This window comes from Panthera pardus, unplaced genomic scaffold, assembly GCF_024362965.1.
Source record: "Panthera pardus isolate Hobbes unplaced genomic scaffold, ASM2436296v1 HiC_scaffold_17, whole genome shotgun sequence".
NCBI classification, from domain to species: domain Eukaryota; kingdom Metazoa; phylum Chordata; class Mammalia; order Carnivora; family Felidae; genus Panthera; species Panthera pardus.
Window position 1 is genome coordinate 17,697,991 of NW_026526732.1, and position 25,486 is coordinate 17,723,476.

Sequence of the window (25,486 nt, forward strand, 5' to 3'; positions counted from 1 at the left end):
CATCTTTAGTGAACAGTGAAATTTATTTAAAAATGAAGGGAAACTCATGGGGAAATAAGAAACATAGAAGCACCTCTCAAGAGAAATGAGTTTCATAAAAAAAGATAGATTTCAAATACACAGGTTTCTGAGCACCCCAATAGCTAATGATGTCCCTTAATAGCCAAAAAAAATCTGTCTACACAGTCACACTTTACCTAAACACTCTGGGATTCAACCTCAGAACTCTTAACTCTCTCTGAACCTGAAAACGGTACCAGATTAGTTCCACCCCTAATAGAGAACGATGCTTATCAGCTTACAGAATTTGGCACACCGCTGATGAGACAGTGATTATTTCCGCAATACGTGCTCACCACAGGATGAAATATTTTTTCCATTTTGTCAAACAAAACAAAACTCTAAGCCTTTGATGCTGGCGTACTGGCCTTCTTCATTTGGGTGGATTTCTTTTCACTTGTGTTTCCTGCCCCACATTAATCTGATATCCAAAGCACGCGTTACTGGAAGAAGTTTGGGCTATTTGTACTCAAAACGTTAGACTACTGAGGACATTATTAAGCAAACTTGAAAACGACTTGGATCTTTCTGAGGAGCTCTCCAGATGCGTTACCGCCTTTCAGCAAGGCCCGGCATTCTTGTCTCTGGTGGTATTAAGCTGGAGCCACAGGCATGTAGCAGACGCCATTTCACCAATAAATCCCATGGCTGAACGAGACATCGATGGCAACAGTCATGCTTAATACCAAGTTCCACCTATGGATGGAGAAGTCGTATAACACTCTCACCTACCCTCATCACCTTCGGCGAGCAAAACGTGGAAACTAGGAAACTACAGACATAAATCACTTAAACACTGTGTTTCTCCACTGATACTAAGGAAAAAGGGAGCAAGAGAAGGGGAAACTATAACCACAATACCATAATTGAGGCCACAAATAAGCTACCGTATGTCAACAGAAGCCAGATACTGACAATAGAGGGGTTTTTTTTTTTAACGGAAAAACATAGGCATTTTAGAAGAATATGCTAATATTTCTTAAGGGTTAGGAACTAGTAGACATCTTGGGCTGAACAGAGGGAACTGTTTAGCAGAACCCTCGTGAAATTGATTTAAGTTTTACGAGGAATTAAGTTACAGTTTTTGACTCTGGACCATTAAAACCAACTATTCAGCCAAAAATGTATTTGGGATTTAACATTTTCTTTTAGAAAAACATCTTAAAAGTGACGTACTCTAGTTACTTAAAGGCTGTGAAACTCTATTTTAACAATATGATGGGGCCCATTTTCAACCAAAGCGAAGTTAATAATAATATGGTCTAAGATCAAGACTAACAACACATGTGGTTTGGTATCTACTTATAGACACTCTGGGAGTTGTGTGGTCTTTCTTGATAGCCATGGGGGCTGATTCTGGGTTGGTGCAAGTAAGCTAATCTTCCACGGTCAATGCCAGGAACCAACTCACATGCCCCATTATACTTAGGCAAACAATATCCTATGCTATAATGTGGAAATCTAGAAGTATGATAGAGCCAAAAATCACCCTGAACAAACACGAAACTTCATCACCACTTGGAGTGTCAGCTCTATATTCTGTCTCTAAACAAGATGGCTGCCCTCAGTCCACTGGGTCAGTTCTTTTGACCTAGAGCCAGCTCAATAGTCCTCCTGGTCAATCTCCGTCAGATCAGGCCTGCCTGTGTCAAGGCTCACACCCAAGGGGCTTACTCTTCGTGGTACAGCTCACGGTCCAGCTGGACGGGCATGTTACTAGTGGACAAGCTCTCCAAGAGACCAGTGACTGGAAGGGAGGGTATGGGAGACAGTGAGCTAGTCTCCGAAGGACCCCATTAGACCACAGGTGGCAGGTTAGTGCAGTGGTTATGCCTGGGTCCAAATCCTGGTGCTATGTGACCTAAGGCAGGCTACTGGGATAAAGAGTATATTACCATACCCCAAGGCAGCCAAGATTTCACCTTATGTCCTAGTACCAAGGTACCTAGTACCTAGTACCAAGGAAGTACCAAAGATGCAAAATAATGACCTGGTTTAATGGCCAACAGAAGTTCACAACACCTCCCTATATTTCTAGGGCACCAAATTTACTCATCAAGCAAAATGAGTAAAAGTTCTTTAAAATCCTGAAAAGTTCTTTAAAATCATTTTCAGTATACATATAATGAAAGGTGGCTAGTTCTGGAAAGCAGTGTGGAGGTTCCTCAGAAAATTAAAAATAGACCTACCCTATGACCCAGCAATAGCACTGCTAGGAATTTATCCAAGGGATACAGGAGTACTGATGCATAGGGGCACTTGTACCCCAATGTTTATAGCAGCACTCTCAACAATAGCCAAATTATGGAAAGAGCCTAAATGTCCATCAACTGATGAATGGATAAAGAAATTGTGGTTTATATACACAAAGGAATACTACGTGGCAATGAGAAAAAATGAAATATGGCCTTTCGTAGCAACGTGGATGGAACTGGAGAGTGTGATGCTAAGTGAAATAAGCCATACAGAGAAAGACAGATACCATATGATTTCACTCTTATGTGGATCCTGAGAAACGTAACAGAAACCCATGGGGGAGGGGAAGGAAAAAAAATAAAAAAAAAAAGAGGTTAGAGTGGGAGAGAGCCAAAGCATAAGAGACTGTTAAAAACTGAGAACAAACTGAGGGTTGATGGGGGGTGGGAGGGAGGGCAGGGTGGGTGATGGGTATTGAGGAGGGCACCTTTTGGGATGAGCACTGGGTGTTGTATGGAAACCAATTTGACAGTAAATTTCATATATTAAAATAAATAAATAAATAAATAAATAAATAAATAAATAATTAATTAAAAAAAAAAGGTGGCTAAAATGATTCTTTTTCTAAGGAGTTTATTTATAAAATAGTGATCTGTCATTTATACCTCTTTCAACTTTAGTTTTCTCATTTGTAAAATGAAAATAATAAAAGAATCTATGTCATTGGGTTGTTCTGAGAATTAAACTAAGGAGTCCATATAAAATGCTTACAATATTAATTAATTCAATTTTTATTGAATACTTACAATGTGAAAAGCACTGTTCTACTAGGTGTTATCATTATTATTGGAAAAGTCCCTGGGCAATTTGTCCTTCAATTGTGTTACCGTCAGCTGGTAATATCTTCATACTTCTAGAATTATCTATCAGTGCTCTGAAAGAGTGGGCCACACGACAGCCTAATCTGGGAGAGGATGGTTGGGGTACCAAGTGTTACTGGTGTGGAGAAGGCAGCTTAGGGTGTGGGAATGGCATACAGGAATCCCAGAAGTCCAGAGGCAGGCACAAAGTGGGAGAAATCTATCTGGAAAGGTGGACTGGAGGGTGCCGATGAGAAACTTCATTTCCTCGCGGTAAGGATAGTTCAATCTGGTCATGGGCAAAGCATGGCTGAGAGAGGGACTTGGGCCTCTAGTTATGGGGTGGGGTGGGGTGCGGGTGGGGAACAAACGCCGAAGAGGCATCCAAACCATGGCATGTGCATTTCACAGTGACCAGTGATCATCATCAACCTCTCCATCATCGTGGAAAGAGTCCTCATGACTAAACTGGAGGCTGGCACAGCGGGGGCTCCCTGGGAAGAGGGAGGAGACTTCCCAGAAGAGCAAGAAGCATGGGCTAGGGGACACAAAGCAGGAGCACCCCAGTTTTCCTTGGCTATGAACCTCAGGATGCCAATTAGAGCTGGTTAACAAATTATCCAGATTTATGCACCTATCTCTGTGCCTTTCCCTCTGCTTCCCCGCAGGGCATTAGAACTTCCTCACTGGGCTGAAGGTCTAAGAGGCAACTTTCTTTGCACATGACTGAACCAGCTGGAGGGGAGCCCTCCTGGAGGGAAGCATAGAAGCCAGCAGTGGTTAGCGAGGGGCCCCAAGGCAGGGAGGAACTCAGCCACAGAGACCAGTCTCATGACCATGCATTGGGTTAATATCTATAAAGTGTTCACATGCTGCCTGGCGCACAGCGAGCGTGATATCAGTGTTTGCTGAATAAGTGACCCAGGTGCCTCTCTCTATTGGGAAATTTCCTTCCTGGGAAGGATGGGCTTTCCTTATGTTTTATTATTTCTGTACAACTGATACCCACCCGGGCATTTACGGGAATGCCACAGACTATATCTCAGGGCAAGGAGAAGCATTGTGCAAAAAAATGTCTCTACTGCAGCCTATTAATTACTAAGATAGCCGAGATAATGAGCTCAGATCAGGAAAACAGAATCCGGTAAGAGGAGGTCTTGGGAGTCTTTACCAGGATGCTTCTGAGCCCTTAAAAAAGCTGCACCATGAAACTGAGCGTATTAGCATCCAGAGAAACGGCACACCCTCCTAGTGGAGACGCATGTCCGAGAACAGACTGAACCAAAGGCCTTTCACGTACCGAACTCCATAAAAAATAAATTTTACTTTTACAATGCTTATCTGCTAGACTCTGGAGACGCTTTTCAGGAAAAAGGACGAACAAAAATCAGATCAAAATAACGGAAACAAAGAATTGTGCAGATGAGGATTGAAATTCTATGATGAAACCTTACGATACACGAATGGAATAAAACTAGGTTTCAATAATCTATTTAAAAAACAACTTAAATACATTATAGCTAAGGTCTGAGTTATTGGAGTTGGAAAGGTTGAGGGCTACATGAAAAAGAGAACAGGGGCGAACTTGTTGTCCTGCCCTAACTGGCCTTCGGATTTGGGGACTGGAGGGAGAGGATGCCTGGTCAGCCGGAGACGCACTTGAAGGCATTTGTTCCAGAAACCCTGGGTGAGTAACTGTGCTCTACTTGGTATTCCCCAAACTCTGCCAGGCGGGGGCATCGGGCAGGAGGGAAGGATGAGAGAAGGAGAGCCAGGCAGACATGTGATGAAAAGTGTTTTAAAGTGTTCTACAGCAGGTGTCATGGGGCCTTAGGATGATAGCCGCCATGGTCCCTGTCTTCAAGAAGCCTCCCAGAGCTAACGACAGAAAGGATGACAACGCCTCCATTCCATGCCAATGACTGAGGATGTGTGAGACCCGCCCGAAGGAGCCACGGTGACAGTTTCTTCTGGTTTCATCACTGCTTTAACTGTCCCCCTTCCCACTATCTTCTCTGCTTCTGATCATGAAAGGAGAGGCCACAAAGCTTGGTGGAAAATGCACAGGATTTGGAGCCAGACAGGCTCTGCCTCTCACCAGCTGTGAGGCCTCGGATACAATCCTTTAACTGTCTGGATACTTTTTCTCCTCCAGCTTTTTTTTCTTTTTTATTAAGTATTTATTTTTGAGAGAAAGAGAGACAGATCATGAGCAGGGGAGGAGCAGAGAGAGGGAGACACAGAATCCAAAAGCAGGCTCCAGGCTCTGAGTTGTCAACACAGAGCCCGATGTGGGGCTTGAACTCACAAACCGCGAGATCACAACCTGAGCCAAAGTTGGATGCTTAACCTACTGAGCCACCCAGGCGCCCTTCTCCTCTAGCGTTAATACCTAGTGTGTTGTGGCATTTGGACAATAGGAATATGCATGAAGAGTGCACAGCATAGGTAATACACTGGGGCTACCCGCAATTCAAGTTCATTACAGCAAACACAGACGATGTGGAAAAGTCTACCCAGAATCATAAATACAAGTAGCAACTGCTATTCTGTTGGTGTCTCTCCCTTCCAGTTTGTTCTTCTAAGCATAGTGTGTAGGTGTGTGTGTGTGTGTGTGTACTATAAACACATACGAATGTTGTATGATATGAATATAATATTGTGTCTGATTTTTCATTAATTGTTTTTGTTTCTCATTAACAAGTCTTCCAAATAAAATTCCGATAGCCTCATAATATTTCATCGTATTGTTGTAAAGTCACTTATTCAACTTTCCTCAAATGTTAGATATTTCTTTCTTCCCCCCCACCCCCCCCAGTTCCTTCCTCCCACAAACAGAGACAATCTGCCGTAGAGGACAGTGCTCACATTTGTTCACATTCAGGCTCTGCTAATTGCTAGCTGCTTTGAACATGGGCAGATCTCATTATCACCGCGTCTCCAGACTTTCATCTGGAAATGAGGGTGCAGAGGATATGTACCTAGGTTCCTAGCGCTGCCATAAATGACCATAAACTCGGTGGCTTAAGACAACAGAAGTGTGTTCTCTCACTGTTCTGGGGGTTAGAAGTGTCAGCAGGGCCATGCTCCTTTTGAGGACTCCAGGGAAGACTCTTCCTGCTCTTTCTAGTCTCTGACTGTCCCCGCTGACAATCCTGGTGGCCCTCGGCTGGTGGCAGCAGAACTCTAGTCTCTACCTCCATCCTCAGATGGACTTCTTCCCTGTGTCTGGACCTCTAAGAACACCGTTGGATTTAGGGTCCTCCCTAAATCCAGTAGGACCACATCGTAATGTGATTACATCTACAAAGACCCTATTTCCAAATAGGGTCACCTTCACAGATTCAGGGGATTAGGACTTCAATACATGTTTTTGAGGGACATAATTCAACCCCAAACACGACCTAACAGAGTTGTCAGGAAAAAGTGAGCCAACATAAATCCAAGGTACTTTGCTAACTGTAAAAGTGCTATCCTAATGTGCATTGCCACTTTTAAAGGTTTTTAAAAAATTTATTTTTAATGTGTATTTATTTTTGAGAGAGAAAGAGACAGAGTGCCAGTGGGCGAGGGCCAGAGAGAGAGGGAGACACAGAATCCAAAGCAGGCTCCAGGCTCTGAGCTCTGAACTGTCAACACAGAGCCTGACGCGAGGATAGAATTCACAAACCATGAGATAATGACCTGAGCTGAGGTCAGACTCGCAACCAACTAAGCCACCCAGGTGTCCCCACTTTTAAAGGTTTCAAGGTCAAAAAGGCACCAGATTTAGGAAGGCAGAGTGTCAAAGTATCACGTCTCTTGGAGTTTGGGTGTTTGCCCATCGGTACAGGGCAGTTTGGGCTGAAGCCAAGAAGGCAAAACCATATGGAAAAATCATGGCACCTGATCAGTCTCAAATGCCTTAGGTGTGGTCTTGTTGACTGGATGACCTTCCAACTGGCAGCCCAAGCCAGCAGAAGAATCTATAGGGGCGCCTGGGTGGCTCAGTCGGTTAAGCATCCCACTTTGGCTCAGGTCATGATCTCCCGGTTCGTGGGTTCGAGCCCCGCATCGGGCTCTGTGCTGACAGCGTGGAGCCTGGAGCCTGCTTCTGATTCTGTGTCTCCCTCTCTCTGCCCCTCCCCCGCTCACACTGTGGCTCTCTTCCTCTCTCAAAAAGTAAATAAACCTTAAAAAAAAGAAGGGAAGAGTCTATAGCAGTGCTTCTCAAACAATCTCTGACTTATCCCCCACCCCGTAATCCATTTCAGATTGATTCTTTTATCAACTATAAATAAGATTGTGTCTTTAAAAAGGGATCACAGCCATGTCAAATTACCATCCAAGTTTCTAAAGGCTTACTCTCAATTCCTGCCCTTATCTCATCATGGGCTGGGGGCAAGCAGCTTGCGGACTGGCACCCATCCCCGGACCACACTCTGAGAAACAATGGTCAGGGCCACTGCGGAGCTGGGGGCCCCGCTGGAGCGTGGCCCGGCTTCCAGGCCTCAGAGGAGGGGGGACGGTTAACTGATTGCCAGCCTCCAGCTCCATTCCGGGGGGCACGCCTGGCTGGGGAAGACAAACACACCTCCCACACCTGAGTCCCAGTGTTTTCTTTGAGTTTGTTTTCCCACTGACTTACTTTCCTTTCAGTCTGGGCTTTGAAAACAGCCTTCTGAGTGAATGCAGGCGAACCCAGCAGTCCCACACCACGGCTCATATGGAATGCATTTAGAGAGGGGGAAAAACTCGAACGGAGTGGTTATACACTTTGGAACTGGCTTGGAGATGGCGTGGCTGGAATTTCAGAGCTGGCTTTTGTTTGCATTCGTCATGAAACATTTGGTATATGAGCTGCTGCTACCGCTACTAAGGCAGCTGCTGCTGAGAAACCCCCTCAATGGCTGCTTTTCTTCTGGACGTTAGCTGACGGACAGCGGTCGCCAACGGAGGGCCCCGACTCTCCTGCTCCGATGCCTCTGCCGCCCTCCTTGCAGAAGTTACGGGAGACGTTTCCCCCCCAAAGTGATACCTGACAGCACACGAAACAGAGACACCTGTTTCTGCCACATTACGTGGAACGCGATCTTTGGGTGGTCGTGCCCTCTGCCTGGGATGATGGGAGTGTCTTTTGATCAGTTCTTAGAGTTTACTTTCTCTCTCATCAAAGAGATCTCCAATATGGCCTTGATTTGTCTTTGAGGCGATTTTTAAAACACTAGTTTGGGGCTTTGGCATAGCAACATCATTCAGCAGAACCCCAGTGGGGTTTAATGAATAAATTACCATGAAGGGGTCTTGTTTTTGTTTGTTTGTTTTTGCTTGAGAAAGTCCACCAGGACTCTAATCCCGAGATACAGACGCTGAAGGCAGCGCTGTGGCCCAACCCACATCGTGGCTATGCGGACATCGCAAGAAAGACGCGGTGTATGTGACACGGTGGTAACGTACCTAGCTGAGAGCCCCAAACACAAAACTGGTAACAGGCTCTTAAAGTCTGGGTAGTTAAAACCGTCTTAGCAACTGCAGTAGGCTAATTACATGCCTTCCACTCCTCTCCTCTGAGAATCCAAAAAGACAGTAAAGGATAATAATTTTACAAAAGGACGCAAGATCACAAGGAGATCTGGAAAAGGATGTCAGAACTGGAGAAGGATGTCCGTGGCAAACGGACCTCGACCGGTTTCTGGAAGGTGAAAGCGGACGAAGACACTCGACGTGGCAGAGCACAGAAAGCACGTCTGTAGCGTTGCAGTGGGGACATCAGGCACACCAGCTCGCCCTGCTGACCCCCTGAGAGACAGAGTGGTGGCACCAGGTGTCCAGATGGGAGAGCTGGGCGTGAGGCAGGCAGTCTGGGTCTGAAGCAGTTGGGCCCCAAATTCCTCCCTAACTGCATGCAGCCAGGTATCTTGCAATGCTTCTCCCTCATTCTCTAGGGGAGAACCCTCCACCACCTGGGAATCTTAGGATTAGTCTGCAGAGAATTTGGGCAGAGGCTCCAGACTAATCTGCCAACCCAGAGGAGAGAAAGGAGAGGCACGGGCTAAAGTAAGAACAGTCAAGGGTATGGTGCACTGAATGTAGACCATCGGCTCCTGTTCCCACACTGGCCACCAGATGTTCACCCCGCTCTCCCACCTCACAGCTCACCTCCCATCCCCCAAGCAGATGAGAATTCTTCAGCGGGGAAACTGAACAGACCCCAGAGAAAAAAGACCTACAATCACCAACAAATGTTTTTCCAGCAAAACTTCTATCACTATTTGATCGGGCCAAGCAGCGTCCATTGGTTGTTGAGGCTCCCTCACTGCACAACACTTTCGGTGCTTTAGTCCTTCTCTCTTGGATAGAAATTCTGACAGAGATCACCAAAAGAAAGTCTTCAGACTAAAAAAGAGAGGCCCACCGAACCAAAACAATAAAAAGAAACCTGGAGCAAATCGAGACAATGCAGGGAACAGACGAAAACATTATTCAAAAATCTCTATACTTTTCAGGGATTCAAGGTGGTATTGCATCCAACAAACAAGAATAAGACACTATATAAGAAGAAAAATAGAAGATTAAAAAAGAGTTCTTGGAAAAGAGAAAATTCAATAGGATGAATGGAATGCAAAATGAGGCATTCTTCCAGAGGAATAAAAAGTAGAAGAGATGAAAATTAAGAGGAAAAAATAATAAAGCATAGAGAAAAAAAATGAATGTAGGGGCCCAAATATCTGACCAACAGCATTCCATAAATGAAACAAAGAAAATGGGTACAATAAAATCATGAAAGGAAAAAAAAAAAAAAAAAAAAAGAAAAATTCCCAGGAATGAAAGACATTTTAAGCTTGAAAGTAACTATATATTGGCCATGGCAACTTTGTTCTAGATCTCTCTCCTGAGGCATGGGAGACAAAAGCAAAATAAACTATTGAGACTACATCAAGATGAAAAGCTTCTGCACAGCAAAGGAAACAATCAATAAAACTAAACGGTAACCAACAGAATGAGAAAAGATATTTGAAAATTACATATCTGGTAAAGGGTGAGTGTCCAAAATACATAAAGACCTTAACTCAACACCCCAAACACAAATAATCCAATTAAAAAATGGTCAGAAGACATGAACAGACATATCTCCAAAGAAGACATATAGATGGCCAATAGGCACATGAAAAGATTCTCATCATCACTTACCATCAGGGAAATGCAAATCAAAACTATAATGAGACATCACCTCTACACCTGGCAGAATGGCTAAAATCAACCATACAAGAGACAAAAGGTGTTGGCAAGGATAGAGAAGAAAAGGAATACTTGTGCACTGTTGGTGGAAATGCAAACTGGTGCAGCCACTGGAGAAAACAGTATGGAAGTTCCTCAAAAAACTGAACATAGATCTACACCATGATCTTGCAATCACTCTACTTGGTATTTACCCAAAGAATACAAAACACTAATTCAGAGGTGTACGTGCACCCCAATGTTTACTGCAGCATTATTGACGAACAGTCACATTATGAAAGCAGTCCAAGTGCCCGATTGATGAACGGATAAAGAAGATGTGGTGTGTATATATAATGGGATATTATTCAGCCATAAAAAAGTATGAAATATTGCCATTTGCAATGACATGAATGGAGCTAGAGAGTATAATGCTAAGCGAAATAAGTCAGTCATAGACAAATATTATATGATTTCACTCACGTGGGGAATTTAAGAAACAAAACAAGTGAGCAAAAGAAAAAAGAGAGAGAGGGAAACATATCAAGAAGCAGCTCTTAATTAGAGAGAACACACTGATGGTCACCAGGGGTGGGTGGTGGGTGAAATAGGTGATGGGGATTAAGGAGAGCACTTGTCTTGATGAGCACCGGGTGATGTATAAAATGGTTGAATAATTATACTGTACACTTGAAGTTAATAAAACACTATGTTAAAAAATTGAAAAAAAGAAAGTTGTATATATACTTATATATATACATACATATATAAACTATATATATATTATATACATAAACCATATATGTGTGTGTGTGTCTGTCTGTATATATATATCTATATTAAATATATATATATATGTATGTATGTATATATATACATACATATATACGCATACAGCTTGAGTACTTAGCATACTGAGGCATGTTGTTGTAAACTTTCATAAGAGGAATACAGGGAAGACCCTGGGGTGGGGGAGGGAGAGGGAGAGAGAGAGAGAGAGAGAGGGAAGGAGAGTTTGAGAAAGTCATGGCAAAAGAAGTGAAAAATGGAATTAATGTATGAAGAAATCTATATCCAGTCAAACTGGCGATCCAAGTGAGATAGAACATTAAGCTCTTTTAGACATTCAATGTCTCGATAAATTTACCTCCCATGTATCAGGAAGCTACTTGGGAAAATCTTGAAGTAAAAGAGCGATTAAATCAAGAAACAGGATCTTTGGGATTCAGGAGACCAGGGATCCAATACAGAAATGTGTCAAAGGGAAGCAGCAGGGAGCTTCTGAGTAATCAGCCCAGACTGAAGCAGGAAGTTAGAGAGCTGTGGGTGGAAGAGGGGAAGGGGTCCTGGGGTGGGGGTGGCAAATGTGCAAATGTTCTTATCCAATAATAATGACGACATCAACAGTAGTATTGACACAACAGATATAATGGCATATATGAAAATTTTGATAAGTACAAATAAATCTAGGCAAATAAAAAAAAGGCAATAATTAATTCCAGGAAAACAATAAATTGTGCAAGAAATGAAATATAATCACGGTGTACTACTTGGGTCAGCAGTCAATAAAATGTATAGTCACAGTCATGTAAATGGGACTACATATCCTAAATGTGGCTATAAACCATATTAGGAGGATGGGGGGCAGGGGAGGAGGTAGAGGTGAGGGTGGTGGAATAAGAGAACTAAATTTCTCGAAGAAATCAATCAAGAAATATCAGCCTGTGCATACTGGTTTTAAGTCGTGTAGTGATTATCACAAGAAGCAGCTAACTGTGCTCAAAGCATCTGCCCCTGGAAAAATCAAACTTTATGATGGGCAGGGTTGGAAGAGGAGGCTGCTGCTTTTCATTATATGTCCTTTTGTACTTTTGGATTGTTAATTGTATACACACAGCACCTTAAAAAACATAGCTGAAAATCAGGGAGATAAAATTCTAGGATCAAATGTTGAAAAATAGCTCCGGCAGTGTCTGACTCTGAGAACACAGCAGAAATCCCTAAGCACATGGTAACAACTGGGGGCTAAGACTTTCCAGTCAGAGTATCTGAAACTTCCACTTGACAAGCAAAACTTTCCTCTTCCCATCAGCGGGGAATTATGCTGCATTTCTCCATGGGTTTAGGGACAATGAAATAAATGTGCTTAGCATAACCCACAAGGAACCGCGAAAAGCAGCAATGTTCTGTGCACAGGTATATTTGGAGGTTTTTCACTGTATTCTTCCACAGTTCAACACTATTTGCAAGATGTGAAAAGCTAGAGCACGATGCGCTGATAAAAATGTCTGAAATGTTAAAAAAAAATCAGGAAATGATACTTTTATTTGAAAAAGATTTAGCTGAACAAAAATAGAAGCTTCCATTGTAAAATGTTGAGTCATGCAAAATGGGTGAGGATTGTACTTCACCCCAGCTGGGGGTACATTTTATAAGCAAAGAATGTCAGGGAAGCTAGGCCACGAGCCAAGGGTACAAAGACAGTTCTGAGATTCTCTGTCTGGCTCTCTTTGCAAGTTACCACACGAATCCGTGGTGTGGGCGGGGACCTTGGCAGTTTGGGCATAAGAGAGCAGTAAGATGGCAGGGTCTTTTATGAAGATCGGCTATCACCCCTGGGGGCCAGGTCTCTCTTTCATCTTCTTTGCTCAGGCTTTAGAAGCATGTCAGCTTTGTGGAGTTATCAGGAAAGTCCAAAAATTGAAATCTGTGGTGACTAATTCCACCCCTTAGTAATATTCTTACTCAGTGCGAAGCATATTAGTGTCAAGCTCAACTTAAAACTGCTCAAAGTAGAAGTGATTATTAAATTCTAAAGTAGAAGAAATTCACCTCTAAACACAGAAGAATGCTGGGACCTTCAACACACCCAGATATTGTTAGCCAGCTCTTTGTTGGGGGAAATGAATCATAGGAGAGAAAACTGCACCCCCCCAGGCCTGGCCACACTGTGGGGGGCAGCCGGGCTTCTCCAGATGATGAGGTTGGGACTCAGAGGACATCAACTTCTCAGGATGTGCGGTGTGGGAGGCAGGGGCCGAGGGAGACTGTTCTGGAAGGATGATCTCAAGGGCTTCCAGCCTGGGAGACCAGGAAGACCAGACGCAGTGTTGGGGGCACAGCCAGGTCGGACCCAGGATAGGGAGTCCAGGCTGGTGGGCAAAGGACTGAATCTGGGAGATCAGGCAGGGCAGAAACTGGTGTTTACCGACGTGTGGTGGGGGCCCCCGCGACAGCCCAAGGCATATAGCCAGTGGGTGTCCCCAGCCTATTGGGTGGCTGGATCTGGGGTTGGGACACGGGAAGAGAGCAAGGAGAAGAACCCTCGTGCTAGGAACTTGGGGAGCTGGCACTACCCCGACACACTGCTAGGAAGGGAGGGATTCTTGGGGGGTGGTCAGGACTGGCGGAGGGCAGGGAAACTGGGGGCGGGGGCGGGAGTCTGGGGTTGACACATGGCCCCCTGGCAACTGTGGCTTGGCCACCGGTTCTGAGACTGGTGTGAGTGACTCAGCTCCAGGTTGTACCACACAGAGAGCAGAAGCTGCTGATACTTTCCCCGCCTTGGGCAGAGCTGTCTTAGCAACAGCAGGGTGACTGAGCTCCAAGAGGCAGAGTCAGCAGGAAGGGCCAGCGTGGGCCGGAGCACCCCCACCCCGTGCCTCCCACATTCCAGGTACTTCCGCATCTTCACCCCTCCATGCTTATATTCATGTTATTTTTCTGCCAAGAATGCCCCCTTCCGTGTCCATCTGATGAAAACCTATGTCCCCTTCCAGGCCTGGCACAAATACCTTCACCAGGAAGTACTTCCCGGTCCTGTGTGCAATGGCTTTCAGGCTAGACCCTGCTTTCTTGATCTTTATAGCATGCTTTCCCAGGACTGGCATCTTGCAGACATTTAAGCAGTTGCTGAATGTGTTTGTTGAATTTTTCTGTAATTTTCAGTTTATCTATGCTATTTAAATGTTCGTGTTCACAGAAGGGAAACAGTTTTGGAAAATTATAACTGGAAAATCAATGTAAATTAAGTCCTCTTTTCCTTCTCTTCTCAAATAATAAAATTGGAGATCCTTTCTACTGGACGAGGCATGGTACCAAGGCAAGAGAAAATCAATAAGCAAGTGAAAAATGCATTTAAAACTATATAATTCATGGTAATTGTTATTTCTAATACACAATATATACATCTATTTCTATACACAATACATACATGCTGCAAATTAAGCTTTTATAAAATCAATTAAATACCCCTAAAGGCTGAATCTCTGTGAAAAAGTGATGTTCCTGTAAGTGAATCAAGCTATTGATCTGTGGTTACAGAGTTCCCTTCTAGAAGTGTTCACTAAAAACCCCTAAATGTCAGGGGGGCTGGGTGGCTCAGTCGGTTGAGTGTCCGACTTCGGCCCAGGTCATGATCTCGCGGTCTGTGGGTTCGAGCCCTGCATCGGGCTCTGTGCTGACAGCTCAGAGCCCGGAGCCTGTTTCAGATTCTGTGTCTCCCTCTCTCTCTGACCCTCCTCTGTTCATGCTCTGTCTCTCTCCGTCTCAAAAATAAATAAACATTAAAAAAAAATTTAAAAAAACCCCTAAATGTCTAAGTTAAAGGGATGTTCACATTTATGTTAATTTAAACTATTTACTCAAAAGCTACGATTGAAACAGTTGTATGTATTCAGTTTTAATTTTTAGACACTATTTCAAAGGTCTAACATGACTGTTCCCTTCTACCCCGCACCCCCCCACCATAAAAGTATCAGGTGTTTTCTTCTTCTATGTGGATTACCATACAGCGGCATAAGATACCTTCGTGATCTATGATATTTTATGACCTCAAATTCCTTAGTGAACAGACCATAGGTGGAAAAATAGAATCTATGGATTTTATTTTTCAGCTCTCACCTTTAACTGCAATATATACCACGAATGCTTAATACCCCCAACCTCTGAGTTAGTGATTAAACACAAAGATTCTTTAGAAGGTCACAGGTTTATGGTGTTAGTGGCGGCTCTGGGGACAGAAGCCTGAATGTCTGTGGTCACTTAGGTAACTGTAGGCAGGTTGTTCACCATCTTTGAATCTCAGCTTCCTCGTTTTAAAATGAGACAAAGACTATTTGTCCTTCTCAACTAGATTCAGAGGATTCAAGAGGACTCAAAGGAGATATGCTGTGTGAAAGTGCTTTATAAACTGTAAATTGCTATGCAAATTATTATTATCTAGAGGCTGTTACTGCTTTTCTGACCCAACTCTATTCAGAGATGACTGAGCTATAATGAGGAGTTTAGTTGTTGGAACACAAATGAATGCACACACACTCACACACCTCATCTAGTACCAATGTGATTAGTGTCTGAGCCTAGGACATGGCTAGTGAAAAAAACCAAATCTTCATGGAGAACACGGATGGCAGATGAACCAAAAGCAAGAGGAGTACTATTTTTATAAATGACAGTTGAGTTCTTTAAACAATGTCATTGGTGTCTGTAAATGGATAGTCTGAATTCCTCCCAGCCATAGCTTATGTCTCTGTGAGGTCCCAGAATGTTTTTCAGTTTTGTCGTGGCACAGAAGCAATAGGAAGTAGGAAACAGCAGTGGAAATGAGGGATGAAAGACAGCATTTGTTTAATACAGACATTGTAGAGAGATGGATTATTTGTGTAAAACCAGAGTTTTATAGTGTATATATTTTTTTGACCCACATAAACTTATTTCATTATAAAACTCCCTTTACCGCTACCCCATTGGCTCTCCTATAATGTAGTCCGGACTACTACAATCAATTGTACTTGGAATATTTTTGATATTTGTGATCCCATTTTTAGTCCTCAAATTGGACATAATTATACATCTGTGTTCAAGCATTATGTAAACTCCGGACTGCAGATGCAAACTTATTAGGAAACCACAGGCACGTCCTTGAGAAAGTGCAGACACTGCCACCTGCTGGACAAGGTGTGATTTACTCATTTAGCGTTTTGAAGTTAATTTTGCACTTGGGAAACAAACTCAAGGTTTTTCAAGAACTGAATCTTAGGGTCTTACTTGGAATAAAATCCACCAAATCTCTGGACACTCCTCCTATATATACTAAACAACATGACATATAACAGTCTGAAAAAGTCAACATTCAGCAAAAGTTAATGGTTAATTGCCCCAATCATACCTCAATAGTGGGTTTCATTTGAAGTTAAAATCTTAGGGGTGCCTGGGTAGCTCAGTTGGTTGGGTTCCCGACTTTTGATTTTGGCTCAGTCATGATCCTGGGGTCATGGGATTGAGCCCTGCATTGGGCTATGTGCTGAGTGTGGAGCCTCCTTAGGATTTTCTCTCTCTCTCTCTCTCTCTTCCCCCTCTCTCTACCTCTCCCTTGAATGGTACATGCTCTCTCTCTAAAATAAAATAAGATAAAATAAAAATAAGATAAAAATAAAGTGGAAATCTTAGCTCCCTGATAATTTTGGCAAGAGTTTGGGCGTAAAAACAAATGATTAAAAAAAATACCCTCAATGACTAGGATGATGTGTGTTTTCAACTTCTGAAGGTGTCACTGTAAGAATACTTCCAATAAACTTATTCCCTATAATTGTTCCAGAAATAGAGTACTAGCCAGAATATAATTGACTCCTCCTAAGTCAAAAATACTATTTCCTAAAGGCATACAATTTTACAGGCCAGCTGTAACTGTCCAAATAGGTCAAGGCTCATCATAGATTCTCTCTCTCTTTCTCCATGTAGAAGTTACAAAGACAGACTGATGTCCTGTTTCTCACAGACACGGGCCCTGTTTCTCTCCTGTGATGTGGTTTGCACACTAATAGCTAATTATTGAACTCTTATCCTATGTGAAGCTCTGGGCGAAGGGCTTTATGTGCATTCTGAAGTGGATTGTATTGTTTATGCATCTTATTTTTTTTAAGTTTATTTTGAGAGAGAGAGAGGGCAAGTGGGGGAAGCGGGGAGAGAGAAGGACAGAGGGAGAGAGAAGATCCCGAGCAGGCTTCACGCTGTCAGCATGGAGCCCGACGCGGGACCCCATCTCACGAATCGTGAGATCATGATCTGAGCCGAAATAAAAAATCCGAGGCTTGACTGACTGGGCCACCCGGACACCCCTTGTTTGTTTCATTTTATACAGATGGGGAGACTGAGGCTCAGAGGGATTATACCTTCCTGTGGTGACAGCAGAGAAGTAGCAGCTTTACCACCAGGCTGTCTACTCCAGATTCTGTGCTCTAATCATTATGATATCCTTTCTTCTCAACAGAAATGCATACGGTACAGAAAGAAAGGGATGGACATTGTGACCAGAGAGTTTGAGTTGGTCATCTCCATATCGCCAACCACAGGGAACAGCAGATTCTGAACCTAGAACTCTCCATTTAGGATTCTGTCATGTCCTCTAGGTGGCGATAGCTGCCGTAACTAAATTTGGAAATAATCAATGCAATGGGGACTGTCCAAGGACTGCTGGGGTTTTTTTTTTTTGGGGGGGGGGGAGTACCCTGTAATTGTGCTAACCAACAAAAGGTGGAACATGTCACCTAAAACACTGTGCTTTAGTATCGTAATAATAATCTTTAGAGATCAGTCACCAAAATTGCACTTACCCTGGGTCATATGGGTAGAACCATGGCAGAAAGAGGATTCGAGTCTCCTGTAACTCCCAACTCAGTGTTCTTTCCTTAAAGAATGGCTGTTCTTTATGATACATAGGCCAGGCTTTAATCACTTAGCATTTGTTTAAACCCAGTCTGGCATTTTATTGACAGATGGATGAAAACTTGAATGTTTCCTGTAGCACATCATATTAACTTTTCTCTTCAACATATTTGCTATTATTTTCTATGTAGATGTCCTCAGCTTTAAATACAACAATGCAAATGAACTCAGAGTACATTACTATACTCCTAATAGGAGGTCTGATTATCATTCATGCATAGTTGAAAAAAATGTTTAAATTTGTACTCTATCATCGCTTATAAAAATACTTACATAAAAATATGTATTTTTTTTAAAGCGCTCAGTTTATGAATGAACTCTGCAGAGTTAGTACGTAAGTCATTTGTTTGGAATTACACACTTTTCCTTTGTAATGGTTGGTGGCCAGAGTCTCAAGGCAACCCACAGAAGTGTAGTAAATTCCCTACTGTGGCGCCAATGTTTACATTTGTAATGGGAAAAAGTTGAAAATGAATACAAATGTAATGCTAGTAACGGAAAGTATTTAAAATACAAGCGAAAAGAATTGGACACATGAGCTTTCGAGCCTCCAAGAGGGAGAAAGATAATGGGGATTAATGTTAGGTCATGAAGTTTCAATGCCTGGATGCTAGGTGGCGCTATTGAATCATAACAGCTCGGTCATTTGCCAAGTCAAGGGACATTCATTTAAGGGCTGTTCCTATCACAGATATTCACATGTTCTCTGCCTTTAATTAATTTGCTTATTTGTTTTGGCTCCTAACACCACTGTGATTTGAGCTCCTAAAGAAATTATGACTAAGAAACATATTGGCGGCTCACAGCATGTCAGTTTTTAAGAGTTAAGGGGAAAAAGTATCCATAAGCACATTAATACTCATGGCTCAGAAACATGTTGAGTTCTGCCTTTTACTTCCACATTTTGGTGGGTGACTATGGATCAACTTCTCAACTTCTCTAGGCTGACTCCAGTTTCTCACTCTGAAAAGGTTAAGTAGTGAGCAAATATAATCCAGATTAATCAATAAAAAAAGAAATCAGACTGTGTAGGTCGAACAAGTGAGTTTGGCTGTTCTTACCCAACACATCTGTTTGGGACCCAGTTCTCTCTAATTCTAACTCAAAGCAAGGTTGAGTGGAGTTTACTCAGTGGTAAACTTCAGGGTACTTCCCTGGACATCCGCAAGTGCCCCCCTGCCTGGCAAGAAATATCTGAAGAAAAATTCTAGAAAATTCTAGAAATTTCAGAAATATCTGAAGAAAAATTCTAGAAAATTCAGGAAACATTCTCTTGGTTATTCATGTGCTAAAACTCATTGTTATTTTCCTCTTGAGTACTTATTATTATACATTTCTTCTGAGATATGCTAAAGGGGTCTCCGCGGAACCCAGACATTAATAAAAAATAACTTTTTAAGAAAAAATTCTAAAAATTAAGTTCCTCAAATATTTTGGGGAGGAGACAAATTCACTTGTCAGCATACCCTCCTACAAGAAATGCACGAGGTGGGGGCTAACAGTCGAGCTATTACATAGGAAAGTTACGAACTTCCCTACATGGTTGGCTAGTCAAACAAGCAGTACTATTTGGAAGGAATTAAGAGGTATCATTCCTATCTTGAATAAGTGACAACCCATTTGACTAACAGACGTTAAGTATTTTTACGAGCTCCCCAGACGGTCATTGCTGTAAGTGCTTTTTCTTCAGTAATGAGACTGGTCTAAATATTTTTCGGATTGCTGTAGGGGGATTACTAAAAATCAGCACACACCTACAGTTTAAAAATAACAAGACAAGCGTCAAAGAACAATGGCCAGTGGAGGGTCTGCATCTCACTCGGGTTCTATGGTCAGTTCATCTACAATGATGCAAGGGTCACTAGATCCCACAGTGTCTTCGATTTTAGTGTTTCTTCCTTCCGTTCTCTAGGCTATTCAGTTATAAAATTCTTTAAAAAGGGCAAGAGCAATGATTTCGGTGTGCTATAATCCGAGAATTTAGACTAAAAATGAGCTGACGAGGCAGCTCTGGTATGAGATCGCTAAAGTGACTTGAGGTCACTCTTTCCTTTAACCTGGGTGACACCAATGCGCTGAGCACAAGAAAACAGTGCAGGTGCTTAGTCTTTGCAGAGGCTAAAATATAGTGAGAAGCTGGCCAGGAGTGGATGTTCATCTCCTGTCCCCTGCCCCAGGGGATGTGGGACTCCCTGAGACACAGCAGTTGTGGGGCTGCTTGGCTGCCAATGTCACCACACAACAATCTCTCCAGAAGATGCCCGAGAGACCAGAGAACGTGGTGGAAAGTTCTGAGCAATCACTCAAGGGTTCAGTTTGTTATATGCATGTCGTGTGGCAGCTGAGAGCGTCACATTGGGGTGGTATTCAAAATATGTGGCAACCAGGTCCACTCAGGACCTGAATTCACAACACTTGCTGAGTGTAGCACTGGGCCAGAGTCCTGAAGACTCGCTCTATGCCTGTGAATTACCTCTTTTGTTACCTCACTGTTGGATGAGGGGGCGTGGCAAGGGCAGACAGGGCGGCCAAGTGTGGGCACTGAGGGCAGTATAGGCATATTTCACTATTTTAACCACTAATATGCTGGACTGTGTGAACCGGCCATGCGTCGGTCCCGGCCTTATAGAAACCTTTCATCCCACCACACAGGAGTATCGGAACCCCCTTACCCTCTCTAAGGCGGCAAGCCTCAGATTATTTAATATACTCCTAGGCCTAACTCAAAAGGATAATAATCTTTACAAGGTCGAAAGACTTCGGCGGAAGTCACAAGAGCTAATAGTAACTCAATTTTCAGAAATAGGTTCTAAACGTGCTTCTGGATCATGGGACAAAGGGCCAGTTTCTGAGAAGTCATGCATCTAAATGGAGATTATAGTTGAGAAGTCAAGAGGATATCTTCTGACAACAGCACATAAGTGAGCTCTTGGGGCTGGGGTTTTTATTTGTGGTTTATTTGTATTTAAGAAGAACAAAGATAAAATGCCTCACTTATTGGGCCCACGATACTAGTTCCAGATCCAAGGACGGATGGCGTGTGTGATGTAGACTGACCGAAACTCTTCTCAAAGGCTGGGACGAGAGTGTGTTCATTTTTTTGACAACTCTGTGTCTCCAGGGTTTCGTTCATGTTTTTTAAAAAATATTTTTGTGATTTTTTATTTTTTAGAGAGAGAGAGCATGAGTGAGGGAGAGGGGCAGAGAGAGAGAGAGAGAGAGAGAGAGAGAATATCTAAGCAGGGTCTATGCGCAGCGTGGAGCCCAATGCAGGACTTGATCCCTCGAGCCTGGGATCATGACCTGAGCCAAAACCAAGAGTCAGATGTTCAACCGACTGAGCCACCCAGGCGCCCCTCGTTCACCTGTTATCTCGTACTACGTATCACACACACAAGCGCACACACGCATTCGTGCACACACGCACTCATGCACACACGCATGCTACACAAACGGATAAAGCCAAAGAGTGGAAGTAACGAATAACCTAAACTTTTTCTGCGAAAAAGTCTAACTTAGGGTCAGACCTCACCTTGCACAAAGACCCGAGTTTATGTGATCTTACAGAGCTAAAAATTGGTCACAGCATGGCTCTTCAAATTCTTTAAATTGCCCACTGTTGAAAGGGCAGAGGAAGGCCTACTTTCAAAAAGTGACTAGGGTCGATGATGCTTCCAGCCTTTCAGATTGCATTTCCTGTTGAGGAGACTGACCTGCAGGGCTCGCGTGAAGGTTCCTGGTCATGTGCACGTCAGAATTTACCTCGGAGGGAGAGAGCGGAGACCAGGACAGCACCCACCCGCCAGCTATCTTCCTCCTGCAAACCCCTGGCGGTGGCAGGGGCCACCTGATGTAACAGGGCCCCTCTGGGCAAAGACCAGTTCACATGAGCATCGGCACCTGCTCCTGGAGCAGGTGGGGTGCGAGGTCCCTGGCTGGTGGTGAACGCGAGGCACCAGGGCTCCGTTTGGGGAACCTTTCATCTGTTTGGGGAACCTCATTTCTACACAGCAGAAGGCTGTCTCCCATTTCAGGATGATGAAACAACAACCAGAGGAGTGAATAAGTATGCAAGGCTTGCAGGGCAGCAGTAGATTAAGGAGAATGGGAGAGAAACAACGTTGTTTGCCGTTCTCTCCAGATACGATAATAATGAGAAAAATAAATGATGGGTTTCTGAAAGTAATTATCTTTACAGTGATACCACAGGCACCCTCTGCACTCATTCTCTGCTGCATTCCATTCCTCGCTTCTATTTGGAAACCACGCCATTCGTTAGAATAAAATCGCTAATTGCGTTTTCAATTTGCTTCTGTGTCTATTCTATTGCCAGCATTGGATATGCCAGAGCGCTTTGTCAGATGGAAGTAGGGCCCAGATACAGGATCACCTGATGGTTCCTTCACACCCACTTCCATCAATGGACTCTGGCAACAGCCCTGGACCAAGGTCAATGCAAATGTTGCCAGCTTCACTTTCCAAAGGGAAAAATGGAGCCAGCAGGCCTTTCACACATGGCAAGTTAGGTCTGGACCTGAAGCTCCCAGTTTTGGCATCTATATCTGGAGGTGTCTAAGCTTCCTTTGAAGGTCAGGGCAACTTCTCTTCATTAACAGGAGAGAAGGTTCCGCTCCTTTTATTGCCCGAGTCCTGTTCAAGGCGAGTAACCCCCAAAACACCAAAGAGGTTGCTACAGAAGGAATTACCTGGGTCTTTGTAGATACTGAGCACACCCTTGAAGTAATGAGGTAAAAATCTTTCCAGTAAAAGCAGCACATCTTCCAACTCTTCAAGAATCCCCACAAGCAGGAAGTTTTCATTCACGTTCAGTTTTGCTCTTTCAAGGGCCCACTCACCAGGCTCCCTTCGTGGATACAAAAATGATTTCAAATCAAAGATTCATTTTCGAAATGCAGGAACAACATGCTGAGAATGGATCTCTTCAACCCATCCCCCACCATTTGTTTGAGCCCCAATCCCACCTCCTTAAGGATCAGCCCTAATATGGCTGCCGCTGGGAGCCTTCCAGCTGCCATTTGCTTTTCCACCTCTTACCGCTATCATGTTTACCTGTGTGTAACCCTGAGGCCCTGGTCAAAATATTTTTGGGAAGAATACACACACAGACAATTAGGTCCTATAAACACTGATCAAAGGGGCGATCTGAATGGCTTTTTAATAGAAGGACCAAACCAATAAAGCTAGAAGATATGAAATCTGAAACTTACTGATACAGTAGTTCTATAGAAATCAAAATCAGTTTTAGGTCATCCCTGCTAATCATCTTATTCTTTTAAAGAGTTTAAAGACAAGCTTTTATGTTTTTTGTTTTGTTTTACAGAAGGAAAATGGCCTCATCTCATCTGCAAGGCAGATCTCTGAGCCAAGTGCATTTCTGTGAGGGGGAAAGGATGGGAGTCATGGGAGCTGGGCTCCAGGCACGGCTGGCATTTCCCATCCGAGGGAATTTGGGCAAGCCAGGATTCTCTTTTGAAAAACTGTAATAATAAACCTAACCCAGCTCAAATAATTGAGGGAACAAGGGGACATTTTGAAAGAGTTTTGAAAATCATCGTCTGTGTACCAGGATAAGGCATCATGAGTGCTCTCCCCAGGATTAGGAAATATATAATTAAAAAAAAAAAACACTTGAGGGAGTTAGGATCATGTTTCTTGGAATAAATATCTTCACTGTGACAGAAAGTGAGTCATCTGGCCCCAAATCTTCCCAGTGTCTGAAGCACTGACCGTGAACCAGGAGGCACTTATACAGGGGTGAGGATTGGAGTGGGGAGGCCTCCTGAACTCAGGAAGTTTATGATAAAGCAGAAAGCTGACGCTTCTAGTTCCAGATTTCAGACCGTAAACAAAGTCCCGTGTTACAGGAAACTCAGCAAAGCAACAACACACATAATAATTAAGCAGTAATCACTGAGCAGGCCAGAAGTACAATGGATGAGTTGTACTTCAGAAACAGTTTCTTCTCTCGATCTTTTCAGGAACACACTGACCTTCTAGTCAGCGTTCCCTTTGCAGGAAAATGTCACTTCGGCTTTATTTTCCATCACGTGAAGATCATATTCATTGTTACTATCATTTTTTTTCTCCAGGCTACACGTTTGCCTAGTACAATGAACTTAAACTGCAGCGAGAGCAGGCTCACCAGAATCATCTGTGCCCCCACCTCAGGCACTGTGATTAGGTGGGGATTTCTAGCAAGTGCCCTGGGGACGCCGATGCAGGAGGTGGGCAGACCACACTCTGAGAGCCTTACCATCTGAGTGAGTCACTTTCTAAAGAAGGTCTTGCATCCAAGGAAGGCTGAGGGGCTGAGGACTAGGAAGCCCATTCCTCTTTTTCTACAAGATGTGTCTCCTGAGAGAGACACTGTCAGATTTTGGGGTGTGAGCGCCCAGTGTTTCAGACCCAATTAGACAGGGCATGTAGGCAAGGACGGGTGCCGATGAAATACAGGCGCTATGGGGGAGCAGTAGGGTGATGTCCGCTGGTCTTTACTATCTCATGGGCTGAGCAGGGACAGCTATGAGTTAAGAATAAAAAAAGGGTCTGGTTGGCATTTTAGTTACACATCTTTACGGGCGGGTCCCAAGGCCTCTGTCAGACCCTGATCCGTTCATTTCTTCCTACATAGGACATTCAGAGTCTCCAATGCAATCTTTGGAGATTAATAGTAAACATAAACTGAATTCCAGAAGGCCGAGGGAGTAGGCATACAAGAGATTCCCCACGCAGTGCCCCCGGGTGGCTTTCCTGCCGTTGTCCGTTTTAGTCTTTACCTGCATCTGGGATGCTGTCCACAAAAATATGGAATGATGTAAAATAATCTGGGGTTGGAACACTCAGGATAGTTTTCAAGAATACACTCATTGATATCCTGGAAGAGAAAACACAGCAGTGAGATGTCTCGCAATCCCTGCAGTGCTTTGTCAAATGCCGTACAGGGTGAGTAAAGTTGATACTTCAGGTCACGTGGGCAAGCCGTGGGGAGATACAGAGAATTCACAGATCTCATGAGAAATCTTTCTCGTTGTCATTTTGCCTCCTGTTCCACTGGCCAGGTGCGCATGCGGTCTGAGCATTTCCAAGATTGCTTGCTCTGTTGACTAAATTGCATTTCTGCATTTCCCTGTGGCCTGCAGTCTTTAGCTACATGACGAGCATCTTGACAAACTATTACCCAGGGTACCCACTACCTACCGTAACTTAGACGTTACCAGTCAACCGGCATACAGTTGGCACTTAATAAATATTTGTTGAGTGAATGCAGTGTGGCTTCCTTCTTAATTCATTCTGACTTAATTGGAGATCCCCGTAGAGCCAGCCCTACAGAAATGTATTTCCCTGGGTATCTGTACATCCATCAAATAATGACTGAGTACCTACAGGAGTCACATAAAGGATTTTTAGATTTTGGAGAGGCTGTAAAA

General features: G+C 43.5%; 1 protein-coding gene across 4 annotated transcripts in view; it reads right to left on the reverse strand.

Moving 5' to 3' along the window:
- The window catches only part of UST (uronyl 2-sulfotransferase), a 315,627-nt gene that overhangs the window by 40,762 nt on the left and 249,379 nt on the right, over positions 1-25,486 (reverse strand). For all 4 annotated transcript variants that reach the window (XM_053904397.1, XM_019425021.2, XM_019425022.2 and 1 more), the window contains exons 6-7: positions 24,836-24,933; positions 22,745-22,902 (exon numbers count right to left, since the gene is read on the reverse strand). In XM_053904397.1, coding sequence (XP_053760372.1) covers positions 22,745-22,902; positions 24,836-24,933 — 256 coding nt within the window. The remainder of the gene's footprint in view (positions 1-22,744; positions 22,903-24,835; positions 24,934-25,486) is intronic.